Source organism: Lampetra planeri, chromosome 33, assembly GCF_965212315.1.
Source record: "Lampetra planeri chromosome 33, kcLamPlan1.2.h2, whole genome shotgun sequence".
NCBI lineage: Eukaryota > Metazoa > Chordata > Hyperoartia > Petromyzontiformes > Petromyzontidae > Lampetra > Lampetra planeri.
In genome coordinates, this window is record NC_136139.1 from 11,886,801 (window position 1) to 11,914,712 (window position 27,912).

Below are 27,912 nucleotides of genomic sequence, written 5' to 3' on the forward strand. Positions count from 1 at the left end.
GACGCCGTGTCTGAATGATGACATGCGTGGTGCGGGTTTGGCCTACAGTGGGGGAGGTGGGAGGTGGGGATTTCCTGGTGACACCGAGGTGAGGGACCCCCCAGTGATCCCATCGAGCTTATTGGAGGCTTACACCCTCGAAAATAGAATCTCAGATCCCTGGTGGAAGGAGGGGTTGGGCGCTTGCCCCCCTAATCCACCCCGACATCCCGTCCACCACGGCGCCGTGGTGGCGAGATGTTAACTACCTTGCCTGGTATGCAGGAGGTCGTGGGTTCAATCCCGATCCTAACGCCTGCTGCATCTTTGGAGTTTGCGTGTCTCTCTCTCCCCGTGGTCGCGTGGGTTTTTCTCCGGGTCCTCCGGGTTTTTCCTCCACATTTAGAATCAACATGCGTTTAGAGTATTTGTCTGCTATAATTTCAGCACACTGGTGTGTGGGAGAGTAAACCCACGATATTTACAATTCGAGTACGACGTTTTGCCGGTGATTACAAAACCAGCCTCAGGCGACAGACAGAATTGTGGATAAATCCTTCTGTTTCGGCCTTAAATAGAGGAATTAAATGTTACATCGTCAATGTGAGCCAATCAAGTTCAGGGAGTCGGGGGGCGGAGCGAAGCAGCGGATCTTTATTATTGTCACAGTTAGTGAACATCCATGATGCACATAACGTATTTACATTAACGACCTTAGGACACGAAAATCGTCTCAAAAACGTTGGTGTTGCTGAACGAGTAACTAATTATTATAGTGTCTTTCGGTAAAGTCACGTTGATATGTTCAAAGAAAACCTATCTACGTGATTTTACCCGTAAGACCCAATAATATGAATCCCTGCAGTCACGAAAGCTTTAAGTCAAGGAGTAACTAATGTGCACGTTTTGTGTACGTGACAAATCTCACTAATTGCCTGGGTGGTGGCGCGCTTAATGACACAACCACCCCAACCTCTATTATGGATAATATCGGTCGCGATAATCGCAGCCGACGCATTAAATAAAATGCAATCCCAGGGATTAGGGCTGGAGCAGGACTCCGTGGGGGGGCGTGGCCACCAGAGGGCGCTGTGGGGCCCACCGGCGACGCGCGAAGCCGTCGCGTCCTCCGTTGCCTTGGCACCGAGGCCTCTCTGGCCTCGCCGAGCCCTCCGTGGCCCCACGCTCGGACATGGATCCCTCCTTCTTGGCCTGGAGCCGCCTCAGGCGGAGGAGACATCGCGACTGCGCCGAGATCTGCGGTCAATTGCTCCGCAAGAATCCCCTGGATCAGGTAAGTCGAGGCCCTGACGGCCGAGAGGGGGATGCCGAGACGCGCGTGGCCGATCTTGGGCCCGGACCGGGTGACACCTCGGGAGCGACGCAGCAGGCCATTTGTGAGCCCTGTCGTCTCTCGCAGGAGCGGCTGCCGAGTGTTTGATGGGAGCACACGGCCTTGGGTTTCGCTCATCTCTCTGTGCGCAGTTGTTGAGTTATCTCCGCCTTCCCCGCTGCGTGCTGGGGGTTTCTTCCGTTTCCTCCGACAAGAAGCCAAACGTCTCACTGCAGTACCCTCTTGACAACTCGTCTCGAGAATCCGTGTAGCTCTCCCCGATAGCAGCCTTTATGATGTTAGTATTATTACCACGACTCCTTGAGGATCAGTAAGCCAGGTGCATAAACCACATCAAGTAATCATCTCCCATAATTAACATTGATTAAAAGTGTTATGCAATTGATGACTGGCCCCAGGAACTGTTAAACATAGACACCTCATGGGGCCAGGGACCATGGACTCCAAACATCTTACGGACCATTGCCAGGACATGGACCAGCTTACTGGCGAGCACACAGACCCCTTAGGAGCCGGCGTCGTCCGTGTCCGTCACGGGGTTTGTGCGTGGCGATGGCAGGTGGCGTGGACCCTGAAGATGCGGGCCCTCACGGAGCAGCTCTACGTGGACGAGGTGGACGTGGACGAGGAGGGCTTCGCCGAGATGCTCCTGGACGACAACGCCATCGCCACGGTCTCGCGTGAGCGCCGACACGGAGAACCGTGGACGTGGCAGCAGATCCGAGGATGAGTGGACGGTGTCCGAGCGAGTGGATCCTATGGGTCCCCAGTGGATGATGAGTGACTGAATGTTGAGTGACAAAAATCTTGGGTTGCCTGTCAATGCTGATTGACCCAGTGGATGATGAACAGTGACTGGTCAATGAGTACTTTTTACGTCCCCAATAGATGATGAGTGACTTATTTTGGGCCCCCTGTGGATTTGGAGTGACTGGGTTTCGCGAAATGTGTCGATTCCAGGTCCTGGGACATCACTCCGTGCTCCAGCGACCAGCCAGGGGTCCGGCGCCATGGGCCCAAGCCAGGCCGTCAGGTGACGTCACCTGCTCTCACCACCCTCTGGCCGCATTTGCCCACCTCACAGATTTGAACTTGTGTTTCCTAGATCTTTTTGTTCACCATTGCTCGTCCGTATTGGATGTGATCTCGGGGCATGCAGGCCCATGACGGCCACGGGACGGCCCCTAACTGGGTTCATGCGACCTGGGACACAGTCTGGCCGCCCGGGGACCATGGAGCAGGCCATCCGCACACCCCGTACGGCCCGCACGGCGCGGCCCGTCACCAGTGCCTCAGGCCGACATGTCCGCCTCGGCACGGTAGGGCCGGCGCTAGTAACACCGCCACGGTGACGCACGCAACTCACTCGCTTACGCGCGGGGAGCTCGCCTTCAGTCGCGGGGTTGGCAACCGGCGGTTCCCGAGCCGGATGCTGCTCTTTGGCTGCCCCTTTGCGAGATGTTCTTTTTTATTAAAACGTGAATCTTAAACATGATTTAACGTAAAATAATTTATTTAATATGACAGGGAATAGGTCACTATAGAATGTCTTGGTGACAACAAAATGTTGTTAAACTGTAATGTTTAAAAATTACTCAGGGGGGGGGGAAATAAATAGACAGTTTATTCCTTCACCTATTTTGGGTATTTAAGTCAGAATATGTTTGTCATCTGCTCTATATCTGCTACGTTTGTGTACCGGTAGCTCTGCGTTTGATGCGGCTCTCGAACTATTTTGGTCAAAGATAAAAACAAAGGCTCTTCTTCTTTGAAAGGTTGCTGACTCCTGGTCTAAACTAACACTGTGGGAACTGCTTTAGCAGTGGAGTACAAGCACAGTTAAAACACACACTCATCGCACTTGCCATGAACACTGCCCGATGACAGAAAACCCAGCAATCTGAGTTGGATGTCCAGCCACGGCGAATGTCAGTGGCGAGTGACATTGCAACTGGTCCTTGACCCCCTCCCCCTTCACCAATCCGCACTGGCCAGCGTGGTGAAGTATGTTCAGACAATCCCCCAGCGTGTGGAGGGCTTCCTCCATCAGTACATTGACAGGGGGCAATACATTATTACTTATATTTATAGATAATAGGCGGACATTTAAGGCCTTCTTCATTTTGGGTGACGTTGGCGTCTGCCTGACTGAATATGCCCTTGGCTGCCCAAGCCTTGGTCGATGATGACTCCAGTGAGGCCTTACTCCACAGGCCTCCATGCTGTCGAACCCAGATGGACCCTTCATCCACCTGTCCCGGCTCAACTTTGCAAAATACGCGCAGCAGCCATCCGTGGCCAAGGTGAGACCCGAGTCGTACACCGGGGCCATCGGTCTGATCCAGGGTGATGTTTGTGAAGAGGACACGCTGAGCTGTGGTTCGTTCCTCTCTGTGTCATTTGCAGCCATTATTTGAGTACATCCTTCACCATGAAAATGATGTAAAAAACGTAAGTGATTTCACCGTGCACGCAGCCCTCAGTGTGTGTGCTGTACGCGCTTGAGTTGTTTCTGTGAATGCGCACGGCGGCGCGGTGTCGGGAGTAACGCCGTCCGCGTGTCGTGCCGTGCGACCAGGCTCTGGAGCTGGCCTCGCTGGCCACTGAGCACGCGCGCTTCCAAGACTGGTGGTGGAAGGTGCAGCTTGGGAAGTGCTACTACAGGTCAGCGCTCGGTTCGAGCGGCGGTGCAGCACAGGGTGGGGTTAGGTTCCGTGCGCAGCGGCGAGGGTTGTGTGCACAGGTGCGCGCTGTGCGAGCGTGAACCTGGCCTCTTGTGTGCGTGGGTGTGTGTGGGTGCGTGCGGTCCATCTCAGTCAACCTATAGCACCTGGGTCTGTTTGTGGCCTGCCAGCGGGCCTTCGAAACGTCACTTTGCCTGAAAGTGTGCAAGCATGGCACAAGCGCCGTGGTGCCTTCACCGCCACTTAGTGGTGAACAGCGGCTGTTGTTGTGTGGGCCCCAGGTTGGGGCTGTACCGAGAGGCAGAGAAGCAGTTCAAGTCGGCCATGAAGCAGCACGACTGTGTCGACACGTTCCTCTTCCTGAGCAAGGCAAGTCTGACTCGCAGAATTTACCCAGCATACTGTTAGGTGTGAGGTATTTGTGTCAGTTACATGGGGTCCAGCTGTCAGTATGCAGTGTGTGTGAGTGAGGTGTGAGTGCAGTATGTGTGACTGCATTGTGAGTGTGGTGTGTGTGTGTGAGTTCAGTGTATGTGTGAGTGCAGTCTATGTGAGTGCTGTCTGTGTGTGCGGTGTGTGCGTGAGTGCTTTATGAGTGCGGTGTGTGTAAGTGTGGTGTGTGTGTGTGGTGTGAGTGTGCGGTGTGAGTGTGGTTTGGGTGTGGTGTGTGTGTGTACGGTGTGAGTGGGGTGTGAGTGTGGTGTGTGTGTGAGGGCGGTGTGTGTGTGGTGTGTGTGTGAGTGTGGTGTGTGTGTGAGTGTGGTGTGTGTGTGAGGGCTGTGTGTGGGTGGTGTGTGTGTGGTGTGTGTGAGTGCGGTGTGTGTGTGTGAGGGCGGTGTGTGGTGTGTGTGTGAGTGTGGTGTGTGTGTGAGTGCAGGGTGTGTGTGAGCGAACGACTCGCAATGGGAACGTTGTAAGTTGAATTCCTCTTTGACGGTTGATGGTCCATAATCTCTCTGGGCACGATAAAATGAGTATTGCTTTGTAAAGAAGTTCAACAGTGGTTGTCCTATGGATAGACTCACCCCCGTCATAGTAATGTAGAATTTCCACCACTGGCTCAGAGCTGTAGTGGTGGCGCAGTAGTTACCGTGTTGTGCTACAAACCTGGCGACCCGAGTTCGAATCTCGGTTGCAACCAATAATTGGCGAATATTTGCGCCAGTCCCGGGCTTCCCCTAGGTCGACGCAGCCTTAAATGAGTAGCTGGTGCGATGTGTAAACATCAGCATTGCCTAAACAGTCTGTTAAACGCTATACGGGGGGCTCTTTGTCTCTGCAGGTGTGTGTGCGGCTGGATCAGCCCCTTGCGGCACTGGAGGTGTTCCGCCAGGGCCTGGAGCGTTTCCCTGGGGAAGTGACTCTACTCACCGGTATCGCACGCATTCACGAGGTTTGTATAAGAGCAATACAACACTCACCTCTGCCACGAGGTCCTCGCTCGCACTGCACCCACTTCCTACCTCGCTGCACCTGATGCAATTCAGAGTAAAGCAGCAGTCAGGGTGATTGATGGTCCAGCACTCGCTGATTCACTCCACTCACTCGCTCACACACCCTTTAACTCACCTACTCACTCATTTGCATACCGGCAGTCAGTCATCTTTTTATCACTCATACTGTATATTGCTATTAGCATGGTTGCTGTTCCCGTGATCGGTTCCTCATTGATTCCTGCAACTCTGTCGAGGACTCGGTCTACCAGACACTGACTGTTTTGTCTCATCTACACTGTCTTCAACTAGTACACTGCAGGTCACAACAACACACTCACCTACTCACCCACAGACAACACTGCAGGTGACAACAACACACTCACCTACTCACCCACTTACCCACAGACAACACTGCATGTCACAACAACACACTCACCTACTCACCCACTCACCCACAGACACCACTGCAGGTCACAACAACACACTCACACACTCACCCACAGACAACACTGCATGTCACAACAACACACTCACCTACTCACCCACTCACCCACAGACAACACTGCAGGTCACAACAACACACTCACCTACTCACCCACTCACCCACAGACAACACTGCATGTCACAACAACACACTCACCTACTCACCCACTCACCCACAGACAACACTGCATGTCACAACAATACACTCACCTACTCACCCACTCACCCACAGACAACACTGCATGTCATAACAACACACTCACCTACTCACCCACTCACCCACAGACAACACTGCATGTCACAACAACACACTCACCTACTCACCCACTCACCCACAGACAACACTGCAGGTCACAACAACACACTCACACACTCACCCACAGACAACACTGCATGTCACAACAACACACTCACCTACTCACCCACAGACAACACTGCAGGTCACAACAACACACTCACCTACTCACCCACTCACCCACAGACAACACTGCATGTCACAACAACACACTCACCTACTCACCCACTCACCCACAGACAACACTGCATGTCACAACAACACACTCACCTACTCACCCACTCACCCACAGACAACACTGCAGGTCACAACAGTTATTTTTCTGATTATTCCCTCGCACTGCTGCACTTCAAATTCCTTCCCAATTGTATATTTTCCCAATTTATTACCTTGCTCTATTTCAAAAGCGTGCTAACGCTCGTCTATTACAACTTCGACAGTGCTATTTGTTGCAGGCCACTTGATGTTTTTGGGCCTGTCCTTAGTAACTGTGTAAAAAAAAAGTACAACAAAATAGTGATGATAACAATAACAATAATAATTCACGCTGATAACCATAACCACGACGCACACTCCGTCCACGTGTCATTCGTGCAGGGCATGAACAACCTGACACTCGCCACGGAGAGCTACAAGGAAGTGCTCAAGCAGGACAACACGCACGTGGAGGCCATCGCCTGCATGGGCAGCAGCCACTTCTACTCGGACCAGCCCGAGATCGCGCTGCGCTTCTACCGGTGAGTGTTGCTCCGCCGCTGCCTCACAGCACCGCGGAGAAACAACGGGATTCGGGAGAACCACGGTGACGGGGAAGGTGGCGCATCGGCAGGCCGCAGCGGTGTAGGACCCGGGAATCTGGCCCGCCGGAACCTCGTGGAATCCACTCGCAGACCAGCGGAGGTAGCTGGAGGTCGGCTCGTGGCCTCCGCCGGGCGGCGGCCGCTGTGCTCGCACTGTACGGCGACCCGCCGGGGCTCACTGCTGGCGGCGCGTGCGCCCCCCGGTCGCGCGTGCCCACTGGTTGCAGGCGCCTGCTGCAGATGGGCGTGTACAACATGCAGCTGTTCAACAACCTGGGGCTGTGCTGCTTCTACGCCCAGCAGTACGACATGGCGCTGGGCAGCTTCGAGCGAGCGCTGGCTCTGGCGCAGGACCCCGAGGAAGGGGCCGAGGTGTGGTACAACCTGGGCCACGTCGCCGTGGTGAGTGGCGAACCCGGCGGCGGGCACTCGGGAGCGAGCCGCGCGCGACGCACGATACGTCCACTGTGCACTGCGCCAGCAAAGCAGGTTTAGGTTGATGTTCTTTGTGTAGTGAGTTCAACTGAGTCGTAGACTTGGAGGCAACACATTTATTCAACTCCAACACACGGGGTAACTTTCCCCTTAACAGAATAACAACCTATGGTGGTGACCACCAGGCTAGCTACACTAATTACAACGTAATTGCTACTACGGACCGGGACCACAGCTCGGGTCCAGGTCCACGTGTTGGAGACTCGGAGAACGGAGAACGTTGACGAAGGTTTCTTCAGGATGAACAACGACAACTCCGGTCCCTCTTGGGACCCGGCGAATATTCTGTGCGGCGTGGCTGGCTCCGCCCTTGGCCACGACCACCTTCCAGAATTCTCGGGAAGGATCTGGATCCCAACCACGTTACCCCCCTAGCCCCCCTTGGGGCCCCTTTGTAGACGTAACTGGTCAACCAGAGTGCCATGGCCTTTAGTAACCTCATTCCTACGGCCGGCACTCCCACACCCTGTACTGTCGGGCTGGTACTGCACGCCAAGCGTGGTGCCATCCAGCGCTATCAATCAGCGCTATCAATCAGCGCTTACCGGGCCCCTCTAGGGCCGGTACTACACCCACACCCTTGTGGTATCCGCGATGTTGTTACACCGCATGCCGTGCCTCTCTAGGGCCGGCACTGCATGTTGACACCCCGCGATGTCACTGCATTTGTAACCAGCTGAGAAGTTGCGAGATGCCAGTAGAGATTTGGTATTCGCAAGAGTTACCTGGGTTACTAAAATGACAGAGCAAAGCTCCGATTAGCACGGTTGGCTACGTACGGTGCGAAAGAAGTTCAACATACATACATACATCCTTAAAAAAAGTGCGAATAGAAATCGGTGTAAAAACAACCGCCTTACAGAAGACATCGAAAACGTTGTACAAACGTAAAACAATAGATTTCCTGTAATGAAAGTTTGCACGCGCAAAACGATTAATAGTAAACGTCTGGTCATAGTAAGTTTGAGGAAGATCAGACTGGATTCAGGGTGTTAATTGAAATGGAATCTTGTTTACAATCCAACTCTGAATTATATTCAAGCTGTTAGCTGTTATATAATACCTCGTGCACACCGCCAAATTGTGTTGTTGGGTATGTACATGATGTATGCGTTGGTACGAGTGTGTGCCATGCGTGTCGTGTATTGTGCTCGGCATTTGGGATTTGATGCTGTGTGTGTGCCGGTGTACTGGTTAACGCGCTTCGCTATGAACCTGGCGACCCGAGTTCGATTCCCGCTCACGGCCAACTTTGGTGACGATTATCTGAACCGGTCCTGGGCCTCCCATAGGTCGACTCCGCCTCAAATGAGTCACTGGTGCGGTGTGTAAACATTGCCACTGTAGAGGTCAAAGGCGGCCGGGCGTGGTGCTGGCCACCCACCCCCTCGTGTGCCATGCAAGCCTTCATATGTGCTCGCTAACAGCACTTGCCCCAAACGTCTGTTTAGGCTATACGGGGGACCTTTGTCTTTTTGTGCAGGGAATAGGGGATGTGACGCTGGCTTTCCAGTGCTTCAAGCTGGCCTTGGCGAATAACAACGACCACGCAGAGGCCTACAACAACCTGGGGGTATTGGAGCACCGCAGGGGACATCTGGACCAGGTGAGCGAGGGTGGGCAGATTGCGCCCCGACCCCCGGCACGACCTGTGCGCAGAGCGGGCGGCGGGCTGAGCGGGGCGGTTGTGAGCCGAGCGCGCTCTCGCCGTGTTGCGCGCAGGCGAAGGCGCTGTTCCAGACGGCCTCGTCGCTGGCTCCACACATGTACGAGCCGCACTTCAACTACGCCAGCCTCTCTAACCAGGTCTCGCTTCCCACGTCACCCACACTCCCCCACATCCGCCCCGCGACATCCTCCCCCGCTGCTGTTTGTTTCGATTCTAACGGTCACCTGAGCACAGGCTCGGAGGTCCCAAAATGCCAAGCGGTCAACGTCACACAGCGCCGTGATAAGAACATTAGCGTTATAACATGAAGAGTTTACGTGTCTCTTCATCTGAGCAAGGTTATTATGAGAGCTTGAGAAAAAGGGACGATGGGAGGGAATTCCAGAGTGCAGCAGTGCGAGGTAATAAGCAGCAAGGGAAGCGGAGCGTGCTGCTGGTGTGCAGTGGCGCGGTGTTTATGCTGTGAGCAGACACTGAAACCTGCTGCCAGTCTCAACTCATTTACATTTCTAATTAAAACTCGCACAACATCTGCCGCTGTTACAGAGTGCATTCTGCATGAACCCGGGGGTGTGCACCGTCGAATCGTTCTCGCGTGTGCGGGGTACACTGTAGAAATGGAAACTGATTTCATGTACGTGTGTGTGTATATATACGTGGAATCGTTACACGTTCGCTCTGTACGTGTCAGTTCATACACCGGGACCCCCCCCCCCCTTCCATCTCTCGCGATTATCTAGGTGAAATATTTCATAAATCAAAATGTTGCGGATGTGTCTCGCCGTGCCCGCGGTGTGTTTGCGCGACAGCTGGGCGACCTGCAGAGCAGCTACCTGTCAGCCCAGCGGGCGCTCAGCGCGTTCCCGCAGCACGTGGACTCGCACCAGCTCATACAGCAGCTGAAGCAGCACTTCGCCATGCTGTGAGCGCCCTCCCCGCCCCACTCGCCGCGGCCACGGCAGCGATGGGAGCGGCAGCAGCAGCAACGGCAGCAGCAGCAGCAGCGCGTAGAGCTGCCCCGGAGCTTCCGCGCGAGCGTCCACGTAGAACTGTTGTGATTCTCGTTGTAACGCGAGCGTCGCGGTAGTGACGGTGATCGTACTTTAGAGTAGCGTTTTCGCCGTCGCTCTTGTAACGCGCGCAGAGTTTGCGCGGAGGCACGTGAGAAACCACGGACAAGCCTGGGAAGGGAACCGGAGCCAGCAATTGTCAAGCTCTGTGGTCCTTTATTGGTATGCTTGACCAACTCCGTGATGACCGAGTTGGTGGATTCGTTGGAGGCGTTGTGAGTGAATTTTGGGGTCCTGCGCAGTGACGTGGAGGGTCCATTAGGTGGCAGCAGCAGCCCAGTTTTGTCCCGAAGCTGATCTCTGGCCCCGGGGCCTCTGCAAGTTTTATGTTTATTTTGTTGAACCAGGTGAGAACTCGAGACCAGGATGAGCCTCATTTGCAAGCGTCACCTGGGTCACTAAAATGACAAATGCAATTACTTAACAAGTATAACAATGAAGCAAATAGAAATCAGAGCAAAAACAACTGCATTACAGAATTGAAAACGGTGCAGAAACATGGATCGGTGGTAAATACATTTCCCGTAACAACTTTTCTCTGACAAATGACTTTTCAAAATAATTTAATTGTACAATTAACCAGCAAAAAAGATGGACATGGGTTTAGGGCGATTACCACTCGCGTGTGGACAGACAAACGCGTGCAGGGACTCGTGTTGATGTTGAGTCACGTGGGAGCCACAGGTCAGGCGCAGCTTGCTTCCCGAGTGCATGTTGCCAAGGGACTGGGTCGCTCACCATCGTGGGTGACTTCCTGCTCACCCGGTGAGGGTGAAAGCTATGAATCGACTCGTGATGGATCCTTAAGGTTCGCGATATGTGCACGGAACTGCGAGTGTAAGCAAATCGTTTTCAAGGATGCTAATTACATGCAAATGATCTGTTGGTGCTGCGGTGTGGCAAGGGACCAAAACGGTGCCACAACTGAGCCACAAACGCGGGACGGCAACAACAACACTCGCTTATTTCATTCTGGCCTGGACGGTCACGAAGCCGCCGGTGGCGCGGGGTGACTCATCAGCACAACCAATTAGCCCTGCATCAATTAAGCGTGAATTGAATATGTTCACGCCGTCCCATGGTCTGCTTGTCACGGCATGGCGTTCGGGGGCCTGGAGGAGCTGATGGTGATGATGAGTGTGGCAGCCTCGTAATTACCAGGTGCTGGGCCCCAGCTGTGACCTCCGGCTGCTGCTGCACAGGCGTTGAATCCCAGCACGGAGCAGTGGGGTCGTGTTTACAGCAGTTGGCGGTGCACGCTGGAACCCGCCCCTCTGATTTAGCACCGTTGGCTACGTACGGTGCGAAAGGAGTTTAACTAACATACATGGCGAATAAGTAAATATTCACCCCTCTCTAAATCCACTGCTGGATGAAGGGCTTCCCACGCCATGTCAGTCGTGGGACTTGTTTGACCATACTTCACCACTCCGGTCAGTGCGGCTTGGTGAAACTGGAGGCCCAGCAACTGGTGCAGATATCGCGACCGATTTTAGCCGTGGTCGGGAATCGAATTCGGGTCCGCAGCGTTCATAGTGCAGTGCTTGGCACTGCGCTTTCCCACGTGACCAGCAGCGTTGGGGAACCTCCATGCAGCAGTGGATCGCCAAGGTCATTGGAGGTCAATGGTGTAGGATGCACATGGTGTGATCGGTACCGTTTCAAATAAACCCGCTGAGATTCGATCATCGATCGACACAACCACGGCGAGTCGTGCGCGTAATCGTCGATTTTTCTCGACGTGCGTCTCGCGATTGGGTTTCGCGTAAACCCTTGGGAAGCCACTAGAGGCGCTGCACCCGCCGGCAAAAAGGGAACGGGCATGGAGTTTTTCAAATCGCGATACGAATCGTGCCTCCCAACCCCCGCAGCCAATATTAGACGCCCCCCCCCCCCCCCGTGTATTGGGCTCTCCGCGAGCATCCACACTGCCATCGCCTGGCACCCAGTCGGCTGGGTTAACCCCGGCTCCATGCTCGGCGAGAGCCGCCACCATCCACCACTAATTACCACTCGGCACGAGAGCACGCCGAGGATGATTTCACCCCCCGGTGCGGCGACTCCTCGTGGTGACGAGAACCCGAGAACCTCACGAGGAGTCCGTCACTCGAGTCAGGAGGAGGGCAGCTAGACACGCGCTCGTCGCCTGGACGCTCCTACTCGGGGCATTGGACGAGTGCATGAGGCTCCACCAGGAGGCTGGGCTCCACCAGGAGGCTGTGCTCCACCAGGAGGCGGCTCCACCCGGAGACTGCTCCACTAGGAGGCGGTTCCACCAACAGGAGGAGGCTCTATCAGGAGGCTGTTCCACTAGGAGGCAGCTCCACCAACAGGAGGAGGCTCCAGCCTGCGGCTCCACCAGGAGGAGGCTCTACCAGGAGGAGGTTCCACCAACAGGAGGCTGCTCCACTAGGAGGCGGCTCCACCAGGAGGCGGCTCCACCAGGAGGAGGCTCCACCAGGAGGCAGCTCCACTCGAAGGCTGCTCCACCAGGAGGAGGCTCCACCAGGAGGCTCCATCGCCAAGAGAAGGCGGCTCCACCAGCAGGAGGCGGCTCCACCGCCAGGAGGAGGCGGAGTCTCTTCAGCATCAGGACCGCGCCCGGCGCCTTTTCGCGCTGCACTTGAATCGCACCGGCGGCGGCTGCGGCGCCAGGCAGGTGACACCTGCGTGGGTCGGGGCCCCTTGCTCGGCTTCATCCACCTCGTCCTCGACCACCTGGCACCTCGTCTCTCGTCGCCCCCCTCCACCTCCTCCACCACCACCTCCTGACACCTCCTGGCACCTCGTCTCTCGTCGTCGCCCTCCACCACCTCCCCCCGTGAGGTCGCCGTGTGGTTCGGGCGGTGACGGCGGCGCACAGACGGCACAGGTAGGGACCGCGGTGAGAGTGACGTCACGGTGAGAGTGACACAGTGGTCAGTGAGTGACACAGTGGTCAGTGAGTGACGTCACGGCGAGAGTGACACAGTGGTCAGTGAGTGACGTCACGGTGAGAGTGACACCGTGGTGAGTGACGTCACGGTGAGAGTGACACAGTGGTCAGTGAGTGACGTCACGGTCACTCACGATCCACACTGTCACGTGCGTGTGTTCACGTGAGCGGTGTGCACGCGTGTACATTGACGTGTGTGTGTGTACGTCTATGTGCTGAGACTGTTGAATGTGTGTACTTCGCAATGTGTACACGAGTGTGTGCACGTGAGTGTGTGTACATGAGATTGTGTGTGCACGAGTGTACATGTTAATGTGTGTGTACACGTGAGTGTGTGCACGTGTGTGTGTGTGTGTACATGTTAATGTGTGTGTACACGTGAGTGTGTGTACATGAGATTGTGTGTACACGTGTGTGTGTGTGTGTACACGTGTGTACATGTTAATGTGTGTGTACACGTGAGTGTGTGCACGTGTGTACATGTTAATGTGTGTGTACACGTGAGTGTGTGCACGTGTGTACATGTTAGTGTGTGTGTACACGTGTGTACATGTTAGTGTGTGTGTACACGTGAGTGTGTGTACATGTGGGGAGCGGTGGTGCAGCGGTGAGCACGCTGCGCTACGAACACGGCGACCCGAGTTCGAATTTCTGCTCACGGCCAACACCGGTGACGATTATCTGAACCGGTCCTGGCCCACCCCCCCTCCCTAGGTCGACTCAACCTCAAATGAGGACCTGGCGCCGTGTGTAAACATCGTCACTGGGAAGACAAAGGCGGACGGGTGTGGTGCTGGCCACCCACCCCCTCGTGTGCCGTGCCGGTCTTCATAGGTGCTCGCCAACAGGACTTGCCCCTACAGTCTGGTAAGGCGATACGGGGGATATTTGTTTGTGTGTACATGTGAATGTACGAGTGTGTATGAAATATGCACACGTACGTGTACAAGTGAATGTGCATGAAGGATGTGTATGTGTACATGTGCGTCTATGTGTGCCTTTCCGGCATTAATAGGTGCTCGCTAACAACACTTGTCCCAGCAGCGTGAACATGCCGCTCGGGGTGCGGTGGTGTTGTGTGTGTCCACGTGGCACATGCACACACGTGGCACATGCACACACGTGGCACATGCACACACGTGGCACATGCACACACGTGGCACATGCACACACGTGGCACATGCACACACGTGGCACATGCACACACGTGGCACATGCACACACGTGGCACATGCACACACGTGGCACATGCACACACGTGGCACATGCACACACGTGGCACATGCACACACGTGGCACATGCACACACGTGGCACATGCACGGGGCGGTGGAATGGTCTGTGTCATCACATTCACTCACCCGCACGTCCCAAGAGGTGGAACATCTCGTTTGCAAGGGGCGCCTCGAGGGCGTTTTGTGTGTGTGGACCCGACCGATGCGAAGCCAGATTCCGTCTTGCACTTGTGGCACCTGTACATTCAAGGGAGGTGGACAGTGGACTTGCTCCCTGTGCCCCCCCACCCCGCTCCCCCCAATGTATCTATCTTCTATACATGGCCACGACCATCGGCATCTCCATCCTCATCATCTCCATCCTCGTCATCTCCATCCTCGTCTCTCGCATCTCCGCGAAACAAGCCCCGAGTGGGCGCCACCCGCGTCACGAGCGCTGTCATTTGCGGACGCAGCCCCGGGGCGGCATCTCAGGTGGGGCCGCTTCGCCGGTAGTGAAGCAGCAGCAGCAGCCGCATCGCGCACGAGTCTGTGTCCATCACCGGCTGTTGATGACGACGACGACGATGATGATGATGGTGGTGAGAGTGGATGCCCCTCCCTACCCCAGAGCGCCCCGCACTTCAAGCCAGCCTGGCCAATGTCGCCCGACAGGCCCACTGCCCCCCCACGTCACGCTAATTGCTTCCCATCGTCTCGTTCTACAAGCCACTCTCTGGTAGAATATTTACTCAATTCGGGGAACGCGTGAGCCACCGATGCCACGCTCACATTACACGGCAGTGCCTTGTATGGGATGGAGGCACCAAGCTCCTACCTCTCTGCACTCGATGCAATTGGGATGGAAGCAACGATCGTGGTGATGGATGATCCTCCAATCACTCGCTTGCTCACCGGCGGTCAGTCGACTTATTATCACCCTTCTATCGCTGCTACTATTACCATAGTTGCTGTACCCACTCACTGCAGGTCACACCAACACACACAGCCACTCACCACACTGCAGGTCACACCAACTCACTCACTCACCACACTGCAGGTCACACCAACACACTCACCCACTCACCACACCGCAGGTCACACCAACACACTCACCCACTCACCACACTGCAGGTCACACCAACACACACAGCCACTCGCTGCAGGTCACAACAACACACTCACCCACTCACCACACTGCAGGTCACAACAACACACTCACCCACTCACCACACTGCAGGTCTCAACAACACACTCACCCACTCACCACACTGCAGGTCACACCAACACACTCACCCACTCACCACACTGCAGGTCACACCAACACACTCACCCACTCACCACACTGCAGGTCACACCAACACACTCACCCACTCACCACATTGCAGGTCACACCAACACACTCACCCACTCACCACACCGCAGGTGACAACAACACACTCACCCACTCACCACACTGCAGGTCACACCAACACACTCACCCACTCACCACACTGCAGGTCACAAAAACTCACTCACCCACTCACCACACCGCAGGTGACAACAACACACTCACCCACTCATCACACTGCAGGTCACACCAACACACTCAACCACTCACCACACTGCAGGTCACAACAACACACTTACCTACTCACCACACTGCAGGTCACACCAACACACTCACCCACTCACCACACTGCAGGTCACACCAACACACTCACCCACTCACCACACTGCAGGTCACACCAACACACTCACCCACTCACCACACTGCAGGTCACACCAACACACTCACCCACTCACCACACTGCAGGTCACACCAACACACTCACCCACTCACCACACTGCAGGTCACAACAACACACTCACCCACTCACCACACTGCAGGCCACACCAACACACTCACCCACTCACCACACTGCAGGTCACACCAACACACTCACCCACTCACCACACTGCAGGTCACAACAACACACTCACCCACTCACCACACTGCAGGTGACAACAACACACTCACCCACTCACCACACTGCAGGTCACACCAACACACTCACCCACTCACCACACTGCAGGTGACAACAACACACTCACCCACTCACCACACTGCAGGTCACACCAACACACTCACCCACTCACCACACTGCAGGTCACAACAACACACTCACCCACTCACCACACTGCAGGTGACAACAACACACTTACCTACTCACCACACTGCAGGTCACACCAACACACTCACCCACTCACCACACTGCAGGTGACAACAACACACTCACCCACTCACCACACTGCAGGTCACAACAACACACTCACCCACTCACCACACTGCAGGTCACAACAACACACTCACCCACTCACCACACTGCAGGTCACAACAACACACTTACCTACTCACCACACTGCAGGTCACACCAACACACTCACCCACTCACCACACTGCAGGTGACAACAACACACTCACCCACTCATCACACTGCAGGTGACAACAACACACTCACCCACTCACCACACTGCAGGTGACAACAACACACTCACCCACTCACCACACTGCAGGTCACACCAACACACTCACCCACTCACCACACTGCAGGTGACAACAACACACTCACCCACTCATCACACTGCAGGTGACAACAACACACTCACCCACTCATCACACTGTAGGTCACACCAACACACTCACCCACTCATCACACTGTAGGTCACACCAACACACTCACCCACTCACCACACTGCAGGTCACAACAACACACTCACCCACTCACCACACTGCAGGTCACAACAACACACTTACCTACTCACCACACTGCAGGTGACAACAACACACTCACCCACTATTCACACTGTAGGTCATCTCACTTCTCTGTCTGCTTCTTCCCTCGCACTGCTCCACTTTCGAATTCCCTCATCTCGTCATCATCTCTTTCCCCAAGCTCCCAGAACGATAATAACCTCGCTCAATCCAAGAAACGCGTGAACCGTCATCCATAACAACGTTGACGGCGCTGTTTGCTGCTGACCGCTTGACGTCTTTGGGCCTGTGCTGAGCAATCGCGTCTAAATAAAACACGCATCCACAGCGCCGCTGCTGCTGTTGCCACACTGCAGCTATCGCCTGTCGCGGTGGTCGTGTCGGACAGGTTGCGCGGGGCGATTAAAGCGCCGCTTTATCTGCCCCTCTCCACGCGCCACTGGGCGTGGGCCGCGTCCCCGGGAGGACGGGGAGACTCCCCCGCGGCCCTCTCCGCGGGCCCTTGCGTCCCCACGGAGCTGCCGCTGCCGTGTGTGGCCGAGGGCTCTGCCCGTGGCTGCGGCAGGCGGGGTCGACAAGACGGTGGGCCGAGAGAGGCCCCCCACCGTGGTTGTTCATCCCGCAAGCGCCTCACCGCGCCCTCAGGGCCTCGTTCATTGGAAAGGATCAGAAGGCAGAGGAAGCTCCCTCTCAGGGGGAAAGATCCGAGCGAGGCGGCTGACCCGGTTCGATCACGCGCTCTCGTGATCGCGGGGTCACCGCGGGGTCACCGCGGAGCTCGCAGAGCCACTAGAGATGTCGCGAGGGCTGCGCGTGCCACGAGCGGAGACAACACTTCACGGAGGAGTGTCAGTCACTGGTTGAGACTGTGTCGGGCACCGGTAGGGCCGGTTGTGTCACTAACGGGGAGGCTGTGAGAGTCACTCACGAAGCCGCGCGGTTGCTATGGGGTCAAATCCCCCGCATCGTTTATTGCCTGTGGCAGGTGCGGCGCTGATTGGCAGTGAGACGCCTAACAGACAGCGGCAGTTTTCTGGTGATCTGTACGCGCAACTCAACACATTAGCCAATAACACCGTGGCCTCGAAGATGTGGCAACAAATATAATAGGCGACGTTTCGGGCAACGGCCCTTCTGCGTGGCGCATGAAACAAATGTGGGAAGCTGAGAGCAGTCATCGCCGTATCCCGGGAATTCCCCCTCGCCCCTCGTGGGGAGCACAGGGGCAGCAGCAGCTGATGATGATGATATTTGTGATTTTAAATGTGATGCCGCCGATGATGTTGATGATGAGGCCTGTGCTGTGGCCTTGGGCACTGTACGTGGCCATGGCGCGGGGCTGGAGCTGCAGAGCGACCTCGCGTTTCCAGGAATTATGCGGAGCGGCGTCCCGTTACGATGGTGTCGACGGTGATGGCGGCCTGGCCGCGCGGTCACCGTCATCCCGCTCACGGGGCCGAACCCCTCTCGGGAGGCCTGGACGGGCCGAGCTGAGCGGCTCCGGTAACGCGCTCCAGGTAAACACACCTGCGCACAGGTGTGGGGGGTGGGTGGGTGGTGGGGGTCACGCCGCGTTTTGTTGATTCGCCGCCACGTGAGCTGGACGTGGGAGCGGTAAACGGAGCCGTCCACGCTGCACTTCGCGGGCACGGGAAAGCACACGGATGCGCACACGGACGCACACATGGACGCACACGCGGGCAAATACAAAGACCCCCACCCCCCATCTTTCCTTTAACTGACTGCCAGGGCAAGTGCTGTTAGCGAGCGCACACAATACTTGTGCGTGTCATGCACGGCTTTATGGCGCTGCTGCTGGACATCAACAGCAGCTTACGAGCAGGATGTGCCGCACCGCAAACACAACCTCTGTGCGTGACCCCTGCGCCACGAGTGCGTGAAGCGACACTCGCTCGGAACGAAGGCCCTGCCTGGACGGCTCCTGTCGGCTCCTCGTGGCCCCCAATGGCCTCTTGTAGGCACTGATGACCCTTGATGATGACTCCTAACGATGACCCCTGATGATGGCCCCTGGTGATGACCCCTGATGATGACCCCTGGTGATGACCCCAGACGATGGCCCCTGACGGTGGCCCCTGATGATGGCCCCTGATGATGACCCCTGATGATGACCCCTCATGATGACCCCTCATGATGACCCCTGATGATGGCCCCTGGTGATGACCCCTGATGATGACCCCTAATGATGACCCCCGGTGATGGCCCCTGATGATGACCCCTGGTGATGGCCCCTGACGACGACCCCTGACGATGGCCCCTGATGATGGCCCCTGATGACGACCCCTGATGATGACCCCTGACGATGGTCCCTGACGATGGCCCCTGAAGATGGCCCCTGATGATGGCCCCTGATGATGGCCCATCTCGCTTCGTGCCATTTGCTTTGGGAGGGGGCGGGGGGGGCTGTCTCCCAGGATATGTGGACCAGGACGCCCAGAAGTGCCCAGGGTTATTGATTCCCGGTGTGCCACCTCTACCCAGCGCGTGTCACGCAGCCTGCGTCCCACACGGAGCCCTGCGGCCGTGCCATCCCCACAGGGCGCGTTAAACAACGCGCACCTGCGGTGCGAGCGCGTCCCTCTTTTAAGGCGAGAATAATTGATTTCCATCCCCGGAGTCGCGTCTATTTTTAGCCGCTTTGTCGCTCTCTGCTCAGTGGACGGTGAAATTCTATAAATGCCGAATTTGCACGTCATGTAAATCACGAGCGCAATGCTACGAGCCCCCGGGGGCGATGCGGGCGGGGGTTGGAGTGGGTGAGCACTCTCGAGGGGAGGGGGGAGGGGGCGGATTATCCCCGGATGTCCAATGTTGAACACGAGAGAGGGCAGCCCGGGTGATCGGGCAGCGGGGGGGGCGGGGTTGGGGGTGGGCGGGGATCCACACAATTAAAGTCCAGTGAGCGAACCGGGTTCTCCAGGTTCACTGCAGAAACATCCACGGCCCAGGCATTGCCACGCGCGGGTTTCGGCGTGGAGCTGCGCAGGTCATTTGCGCGGCTAAGGCTCCGTGCCCTCTGCCGAGCCAATTTACTAATTGAGGTCATTCCTATTAGAGAGGCACACATGGTCCCCTGTGCAGGTACAGCCGTAGATGCCCCTCGGTGACGCCTGCTCTTCTCATGCAAAATAAACACAAATCGTACAACATGTGCTGTTCCACGCGACCATCACCACCCTCATCTGGCAGCGTTCTGCCCGCATGTGCGGAGGGAAATTTGGGTGGTGGCGGGTTTCATGGTGAGTGCCAGGTGTCTTGAGCAGTGCTGTGTGCATTGGACAGTGCTGGGTGTTTGTGGGACGTGATGGGTACGCTGAGTAGTGCCGGGTGTCTTGGGTAGTGCTGGGTGTTCTAACCAGTGCTGGGTAACAGCTATTGCTGGTGTCTGTGGCCGTAGTTGGTGGGGCTGCTGCTGGGTGTCCTCACCAGTGCGGGGTGCCCTTGTTGTGTGGCTCGGCCCGCGCACAGCGCTGACCTGGTTTCGGCCCACTTACATAAAGGGAAAGATACTGTGGACCAATTGCGGGCAATGCGCGCGAGACGGCTGGGTTGGGGGGAGCTAGTTATTTTTAAATGCATTATAATGCGGGCGAAGGGGGATAGCTGAAGAATTGTGCATTAATAACGCATGCATTTTTAATGGGGGGGGGGGGGGTGCAGTGAATGGGTTAATGATTCAAACAGCAGCTGTTACCCTGGGCCGGGGGAATAGGCTGGGAGCGGCCGGCCCAGACGCCGCCTCCAGCCAGCGCGTCCTACCCGACCTTCATCCGCCAGCGATCGAACTCGTGAGATACGACGACGCCGCCACCACTACCGAGACCCCCGGGAGGGGGGGGGGGGCTCGCTCTGCCTCTACCGGGGAGCGTGCGACACGGAGGCGCCCTGAGGCGCCACGCGTGGAACTCCACGCGTGGCGGAACTCCACGCGTGGCGGTGGTGGCGGCTCGTACAGTAGCGCCCAATTAGCATTCATTATTGGCCACGCGCCGCCGTACGCCCCCCCCCCCCCCACTGCCTGCCCTGCCCCCTAAACCCAACCTCTCTCACCCGACTCGGTTCAGCGAGCGCCGCTAGTTTACCGCAGAAGTCTAAGCTCCTTTTGTTGCTGTTGTTGTTGTGGGCTCAGCGGTTCCTCCACTGTCACGCAGGCGACCCCACAGCCGTTCCTGTTAAATCATCATCAGCATCAGCAGCAGCTGGTGCTGCCGGTGAAGCGAAACGGGCGGCGGTGGGTCCCGCACGGCACCCGCCACGCGCGCAACCCAACCGCGACCCAAATAAATCCCAGATTGGAGACCGCGCGCGGTATTTATTTGACTGAGAAATTACTCCGCCGTAATCGCCATCGCGCATGCAAAACCTACAGCAGCAGCAGCAGCGGCAGTGGTGGCGATTGATCTTTATGGCTGCACCAAGCGGCCCGGAACAATCTGCGTCTCCCTGCCCCACGCGGATGAATGAGTTTGTGCCTCGTTCAGGAGAATCTGGCCCACGCAAGGAACCCTCCCCAAGGGAAGCGCATTGCCCCGTGCTCGCCCCGCGGCCAGCTACAGCTGCTGCTGCGTGAACTCCGCTCGCCTCCCCGCGCGTATCCCGGCCTCTGCGGCAGCGGCTGAGACGACGGCGGCTTCATTTGTTGACGTTCTGACCGCAGGTTCTGCGCACAGACGCCCGAGGGCCGAACGCGACAGCAGAGAGACAGAGAGACCCGCGAGTTGAGCGCCGGCGACGACTCCAAACATTTGCCGGCCCGAAACGTTGACGGGTGACAAGACCGCGGCTGCGGTGGCTGTGAGACGCCAACAGTAGGGCTCGCGATCCACGCTCGTCCTCGGATCTCCGCACTCCCATCGGAGAATCAAACCTCGCTTAGATTCAGCCAGTGGAGACACTGAATGTCAAAAGCGGTCCAGGGTGTCGCTCGCGTTGAACCAATGCTGCTGATATATCATCTGCACTACTCGCAGAAAGGTGGCCGCGCGGCTCTTGGGATGTGTACAGCGGCGTGCTTTTAATATTTCATGTGGAGGGACAGCCGTGGCAAGGAGGCTGCTGGTCTGCTTATTGTGTTAGATCCACGTGGATAACCGCCGCTGTTCAACACAGCCACGCGCACCAAGACTCGATGAGAGGCGGCGGGTAGATCGCAGCGCTTCTCTTGAGTTGAGCGACGTTTTTAGGAACTTGGGAACTTGAAACGAAGGGAGGAAGCTAAAAGAGGCGTCATCAGACCGCAACTGGCGATAGAACGGAAGACTCTAGGACCCACACGGGCATTGGGTTGAGCGGTGTTTCAGGAACTTGGCCCAAGGGGCGATGGGACGGGGTTCCGAAGTCGAGCGATGCGAGACGACGACGAGGAGTTGGAGGATGAGACGTCTTGCACTTGCGGTGGCCGCTCGAGCTGCAGGTCTGGTATAACGAGTCCCGCGACTTTGGCGGAGTAGCGAAGGTGGCGATATCAGCAGCGATCGCGGTAGCACGCGTTCACAGAGCGACGAGGAATGGGGTGAGAGCGTGACTGGAGTGGATGGGCGGCGAGCTCTCAACACAAAAGGCGACGCGGATCTGTGCGGGCTGCTCGTGCAAGCTCGGCGCTTGGACAGCGGCAGTCGACGACAGCGAGCGATTCTCCCGCTCGGCGAAGGGTGGCAGGGAGTCGTGAGACGACAGCAGGGAGAGAGGTGGGAGAATGTGTGGACGGGGAGTAGAGGGAGATGAGAGGGAGATATAGACGGGGGGGGGGGGGCGGTGCACGAAGGATCTCTGGGAGCGAGTGGAGGAGTGAGTGTAGCAGCATCAATCAACCACCCCGGAGCAGGGCGCACGGTCCGTGTGCAGTCGGGGCAGGGGGGGGGGGGTCCCTCGACGAGGGAGTGGTGGGATGCCTGGGCCCCCCATCCCAGGCTGGGCGCCACCGCCGCGTGGTTTAGGCTGTGGAGCTAGCGGGGAGATGTCCCTCTCCTCCGCCCTCCCGTTCGGCTCCTCGAGTCCCGCGTCCATTCCTCGCGCGGTCTCCGTGGCGCGAGCGCTGCAGCTGCTGCTCCTCGTTGGGAGAAAGGGGACGAGCGCTGGGGCTGAGTTGGAAGACCCCGGTGCGAGTCGGGGGAGTCCTTGTGGCGTTGTTAAGCAAAGATCGCCCGCTCCCGTTTGCGCTGCGTGCTCCGCGTGGAGGAGCGCGGCCATGAAATCCCTGCGCGCCCAGGGGCCAAAGTCCGCGAGCCGGGTAAAGTTTCTCTGTTTTCCTTGTGCAGGTACAACAACAGCAAAGGCAAAGTTCCCCCGTGTAGCCCACAGCAGCTGTTCGGACAAGTGAAATTAGGGAGCGTCTACGAAGAAATGAACGTGGCAGCGGGGGCCATGGTGTGGACACCACCACGCCCATCCGTCTTTGTATCCACAGTGCCGTGTTTTTACACATCGGCACCACGTACTCATTTAATTCTGAGCCGACGTCAGGGAGCCCCAGGACCGGTTCAGATAATCGGCAGTGATGTTAGCTGTGAAGGTAAATGGAACTTGGACAGCCGGGTTCGTAGTACAGTGCGCCAGCCACTGCGCCACCGCTCCTCGGGTACACACTCACACACAATGCGTGTACGTTGGTGCTCTTTTGTACTTTATTGAACCAAAACTTGTTTGCGTTGGGGATTTCAGAAAACAAGGTGCCTCTGTGTGTGTGTGTGTGCGCCGAGTGACAGCTGATGTGTTGTGGCCCTGGGTCGCGTTGCCACGGGGGAGGGGTGTGTGTGTGGGGGGGGAGGGGGTCTGCGTGAATACCCAAAGTTCCTGGAGCCAACAATCTTCTCTGGTGCGGTCATCGCGAGCTGGGCGCGAAGGACCCGGGGGGCGCCTTCGCGAATGAGCGAAACGGACACTCGAGTCGAGGCGCGGTGCTGCCAGCGGTGCGCGAACGCGCACGGCGAATCGCGCGTTAAGTCGGTCAATCGCTCTCTGCCCCCCCCTCTCTCTCTCTCTGCTCTGGAAAAAGAATAATAATCTAATGAATGTGTTTTATATCGCGTCGTCGTTCATGGAAATTGCATATCACAATTCGCTGTGTTGATAGCCCCGGGGATTTGCCGGGGCAATCAACAATTGCACGACAGCTCTCTGCACCGTACAGTAAGAAGATATTTTCAGCCAGTTAGCGACTGTTTATTAGACACGTGTGCAGAAACCGAAGCACCCGGTGAAAACTCACGCATGCGCGAGGGTGCAACACTCAATCCCATCGTACAGAAGCAGTGGATGATGCGAGACGACACTTTGCTGACGAGACGGGGTCATAGGTCGGATCTCCTGGACGCCCACACGGGAAGAGAAGTCTCGCAACATTTTCCCATTTTCCGGATCCACGAGCCCCTCGCTGCCTCCACGATGCTGGATTAGAGGCGTGCATGGCCACCACCGCACGGCTTTGTAGAAGGGACATTGCCCGAAACGTTGGCTTAATTATTATGGTGCGCACCCACAGTTGGTTTGCCAATCCCCCATGCCGTGCGGGTCGTGGCGGGTTTCTCGCCATACTTCACCGCGATGGTCAGTGCGTGTTTGTAAAGGCGGGGAGAGCAGGGCCATAGACGTAGAGAACATAGAAGTACAGTATAACGTAGCTTTGCTGGACCGCCCTCTGCTGCCTACCGCAGCCTATAGCAACCCGTAGTGCATGGCGGTCGTCCATCCAAGCGGTCATTCAGTCGGTACCCTTTATTCAGCAGCAGGCAGATGCAATAGATATCCGTTAAACAGCATTGCCTCTTGACCAAGGGCGACCTGGGCTCGGCACTTCCCAGGGTCACACCCTGGGTAGCCGCCGAGATGCGGCGAGACCGGGCGCAATCACGCGGCGAGGCACACGCAGACTCATCCCGGCACGAAACACAGAAGAGCCGTGTCGTCTTTCGTTGCTCTGAGCCGGTGGTCCATGCAAGGCCTGGGCGCGATGCCGCACGTCTCTGTGCGTGCGACGTTAAATCCACGTGGCCGGCCATCGGCGCTCCCGTTTGAGTGGTGATGAACATGAAACCGGCCGGCGGAGGCGGTCTGTGCTCGGGCAACGTGCAGGCCGGCAGTGAGAGTTGGTGGATCACTCGCAGATGTTGTGAATCTCCCTCCCCGTGGGCGTCCAGGAGGTGCGACATCCGGGCGCGCCAGGAGAAGGCGGTACGGCAAGTGGCCTAATCGCCTTTTGCTTCCATCTGTACGGGGATAGAGCGTTGCCTCCTCGCACAAGGCGTGGGGTTTCTCCGGGTGCTCCGGGTTTTTCCCACTTGCACAATATTAACAAACACTCAGCTATTGGCTGAAAACATCTCGACATAAAAAACCCTGCAATGTAGCAACACCCTCCTAAAAAGAGTCATGCGACTATGTTTGGCTCTCCTGGATACACGAGTTAATTATTATTTTTGTTGTTATTATACGGACCGAGGTTGTGATCGAAGCCGCCCCCACGGCCTTGCGGAAGCCCTGGGGAGAGGGGGGAGGGAGGGGGAAAGGGGTGGGCAGAGGACAGCGAAACTTGACGCGGCTCTCGCTACGATTTGTCCAGTAACGTGGTTACACTTTGACGTGATTACGCTCTGAAATGGAGTCCTGCTATTATGCGATCTCAGTTACAAACGTCCGCACGCACACACGCTGCGCTCCGTGGCCTTTCTTGGTTTCAGCGGAGCGCGCTGTGCTATAAAAATGCACGCGAAGTGGATTCTCTGAGTAATGCACTACCCCGCCACGGGAATCTTGAGGCTCGTAAGGAGTGAAACCCGATGAGATGTGGCATGCGGCGCGGCGCACAAACACCCGCGCCCCGTGTCCCGCTTGCGCGCCCTGCGCCAGCCCTGAAGCTCTTCACTGAAGCTCTTCACTGAGGCACTTCATGGCCGACCGACTCATTCCTCGGCTGATTTCAGTGGTAGAATTCCACGTTGACGTGGCCAAGGACGAGTCTGTCCGTAGGTCAAACATGAAAGATTTCCCCCACGAATCGGTACTAATTTTTTTTATTGACCCCGGAGGAAAATATATTGAGCTGAGTCAACTCCCAGGCCTTGCGAGAGCTGCTCGCTCTGTCGCTGAGTCACGGTGCCGGGTGCATTGACATTGATGTGAGTCGGGGCCCTGAGACCACGTCACGGAGGGTGCCGGTCACATGTCGCAACGTCTCGTCAGCTCAGCAGCTGTCAGTCTGGGTGGATGTGGCCCTGCTGCCCAAACAACCATCACATCGCTGCTGCAGAAACAACCATCACATCACTGCTGCTCAAACAACCATCACATCGCTGCTGCGGAAACAACCATCACATCACTGCTGCCGAGATCCATTCATGGGAACTCCCAGGGGGTGACTCTATCCCTGGGGGTGACTTTCTCTCAGCTAGGATATGTTAATTACCTCGCCTGGTCTACAGGAGATCGTGGGTTCCATCCTGACCCTGACCACTGCTGCTGTATATTCGGAGTTTCTCGTCCCATGGTCGCGTGGATTTTTCTCCGGGTCCTCCGGGTTTTCCCCTCCACATTTAGAAACATCCTGCATTCATCGCAAGTTTGTTGCAATGAATGTCCACATTCTGATAAGCCATTTCGTTGAGCTATCATTTGTGGCCCGGCCGATTCTGAAGAAGAGCCGTATAGCTCAGTGGGGCTTACCTGGTAAAATAAAAATAGTTTCGTTTTTTAGTTTAGTTTGAGCCGCATGTGTTGTGCAGGCACCGTGACCGAGCTAAGACCATCAACTAATGTATTTGATCTGACCTAAATACTCGTATTATTTTTTATTATTATATCGAGGGACAGATTAAGGGAAGGAGGTTAATCGTCTGATGTTTTTTTATATTCTCCACATCGACGCAAATGGTTATTTAGTATTGTATGTTATCGAGTTTTGCGGTACGCTAGGGCCCGCATCGAACAGAGAGCGTCCTTGCCTATAAACGCCTGGGATTGTTCACCAGCATCGAGTCAAGCGAGGCTGACGCTGTTGATGAGACATTGAATGTCAAACTCGGCCCAGAGTTTTGCTCGTATTAATACAATGCTGCTGACGGGATGTGTCAAACATTAATTTATTCTTTGGTTCTTTCGGTAAAGTCACGTTAAAGGATAAAATAATTAATTAAATAATAGCATACGACGTATTTCATTTATTATTTTATCATTATACGTGACTTTACCGAAAGAACCAAAGAGTAATTCCTGCAGTCACGAAAGCTCAAAATTTAAGATTAATTTATTGTAGAGATGTGGAAATGGAGTGAGAGGAGGGGGGAGATGTGGGAGGGGGTGAGGGGAGTGGGAGACGTGGGAGGGAGTGAGGGGAGTGGGAGACGTGGGAGGGGGTGAGGGGAGGGGGAGATGTGGGAGGGAGTGAGGGGAGTGGGAGACGTGGGAGGGAGTGAGGGGAGGGGGGAGATGTGGGAGGGAGTGAGAGGAGGGGGGAGATGTGGGAGGGGGTGAGGGGAGTGGGAAACGTGGGAGGGAGTGAGGGGAGTGGGAGACGTGGGAGGGGGTGAGGGGAGGGGGAGATGTGGGAGGGAGTGAGGGGAGTGGGAGACGTGGGAGGGAGTGAGGGGAGGGGGGAGATGTGGGAGGGAGTGAGAGGAGGGGGGAGATGTGGGAGGGAGTGAGAGGAGGGGGGAGATGTGGGAGGGAGTGAGAGGAGGGGGGAGATGTGGGAGGGAGTGAGAGGAGGGGGGAGATGTGGGAGGGAGTGAGAGGAGGGGGGAGATGTGGGAGG

General features: G+C 56.4%; 2 protein-coding genes across 3 annotated transcripts in view; both read left to right on the top strand.

The window, feature by feature from the left end:
- The first annotated feature begins 1,063 nt into the window (after positions 1–1,063).
- Positions 1,064–11,971, top strand: TTC8 (tetratricopeptide repeat domain 8). The gene is made up of 14 exons (XM_078610324.1): positions 1,064–1,273; positions 1,893–2,013; positions 2,294–2,366; positions 2,493–2,652; positions 3,547–3,636; positions 3,740–3,784; positions 3,912–3,997; positions 4,299–4,386; positions 5,300–5,410; positions 6,829–6,968; positions 7,259–7,433; positions 9,010–9,132; positions 9,249–9,332; positions 10,005–11,971. Exons 1-14 carry the CDS (start codon positions 1,172–1,174, stop codon positions 10,119–10,121), a joined length of 1,515 nt encoding a protein of 504 aa, XP_078466450.1. The 5' UTR covers positions 1,064–1,171; the 3' UTR covers positions 10,122–11,971.
- Positions 11,972–12,697: 726 nt separating this feature from the next.
- Positions 12,698–27,912, top strand: part of LOC144729815 (1-phosphatidylinositol 4,5-bisphosphate phosphodiesterase beta-4-like) — an 84,020-nt gene continuing 68,805 nt past the window's right edge. The window contains exons 1-2 of one of the 2 annotated variants that reach the window (XM_078610325.1): positions 12,698–13,137; positions 13,915–14,067. The gene's annotated coding sequence lies outside the window, so the exon portion shown is untranslated. Of the gene's footprint in view, positions 13,138–13,914; positions 14,068–22,273; positions 22,856–27,912 lie in introns of those variants that run through there. The other variant, XM_078610327.1, reaches the window with a different exon arrangement.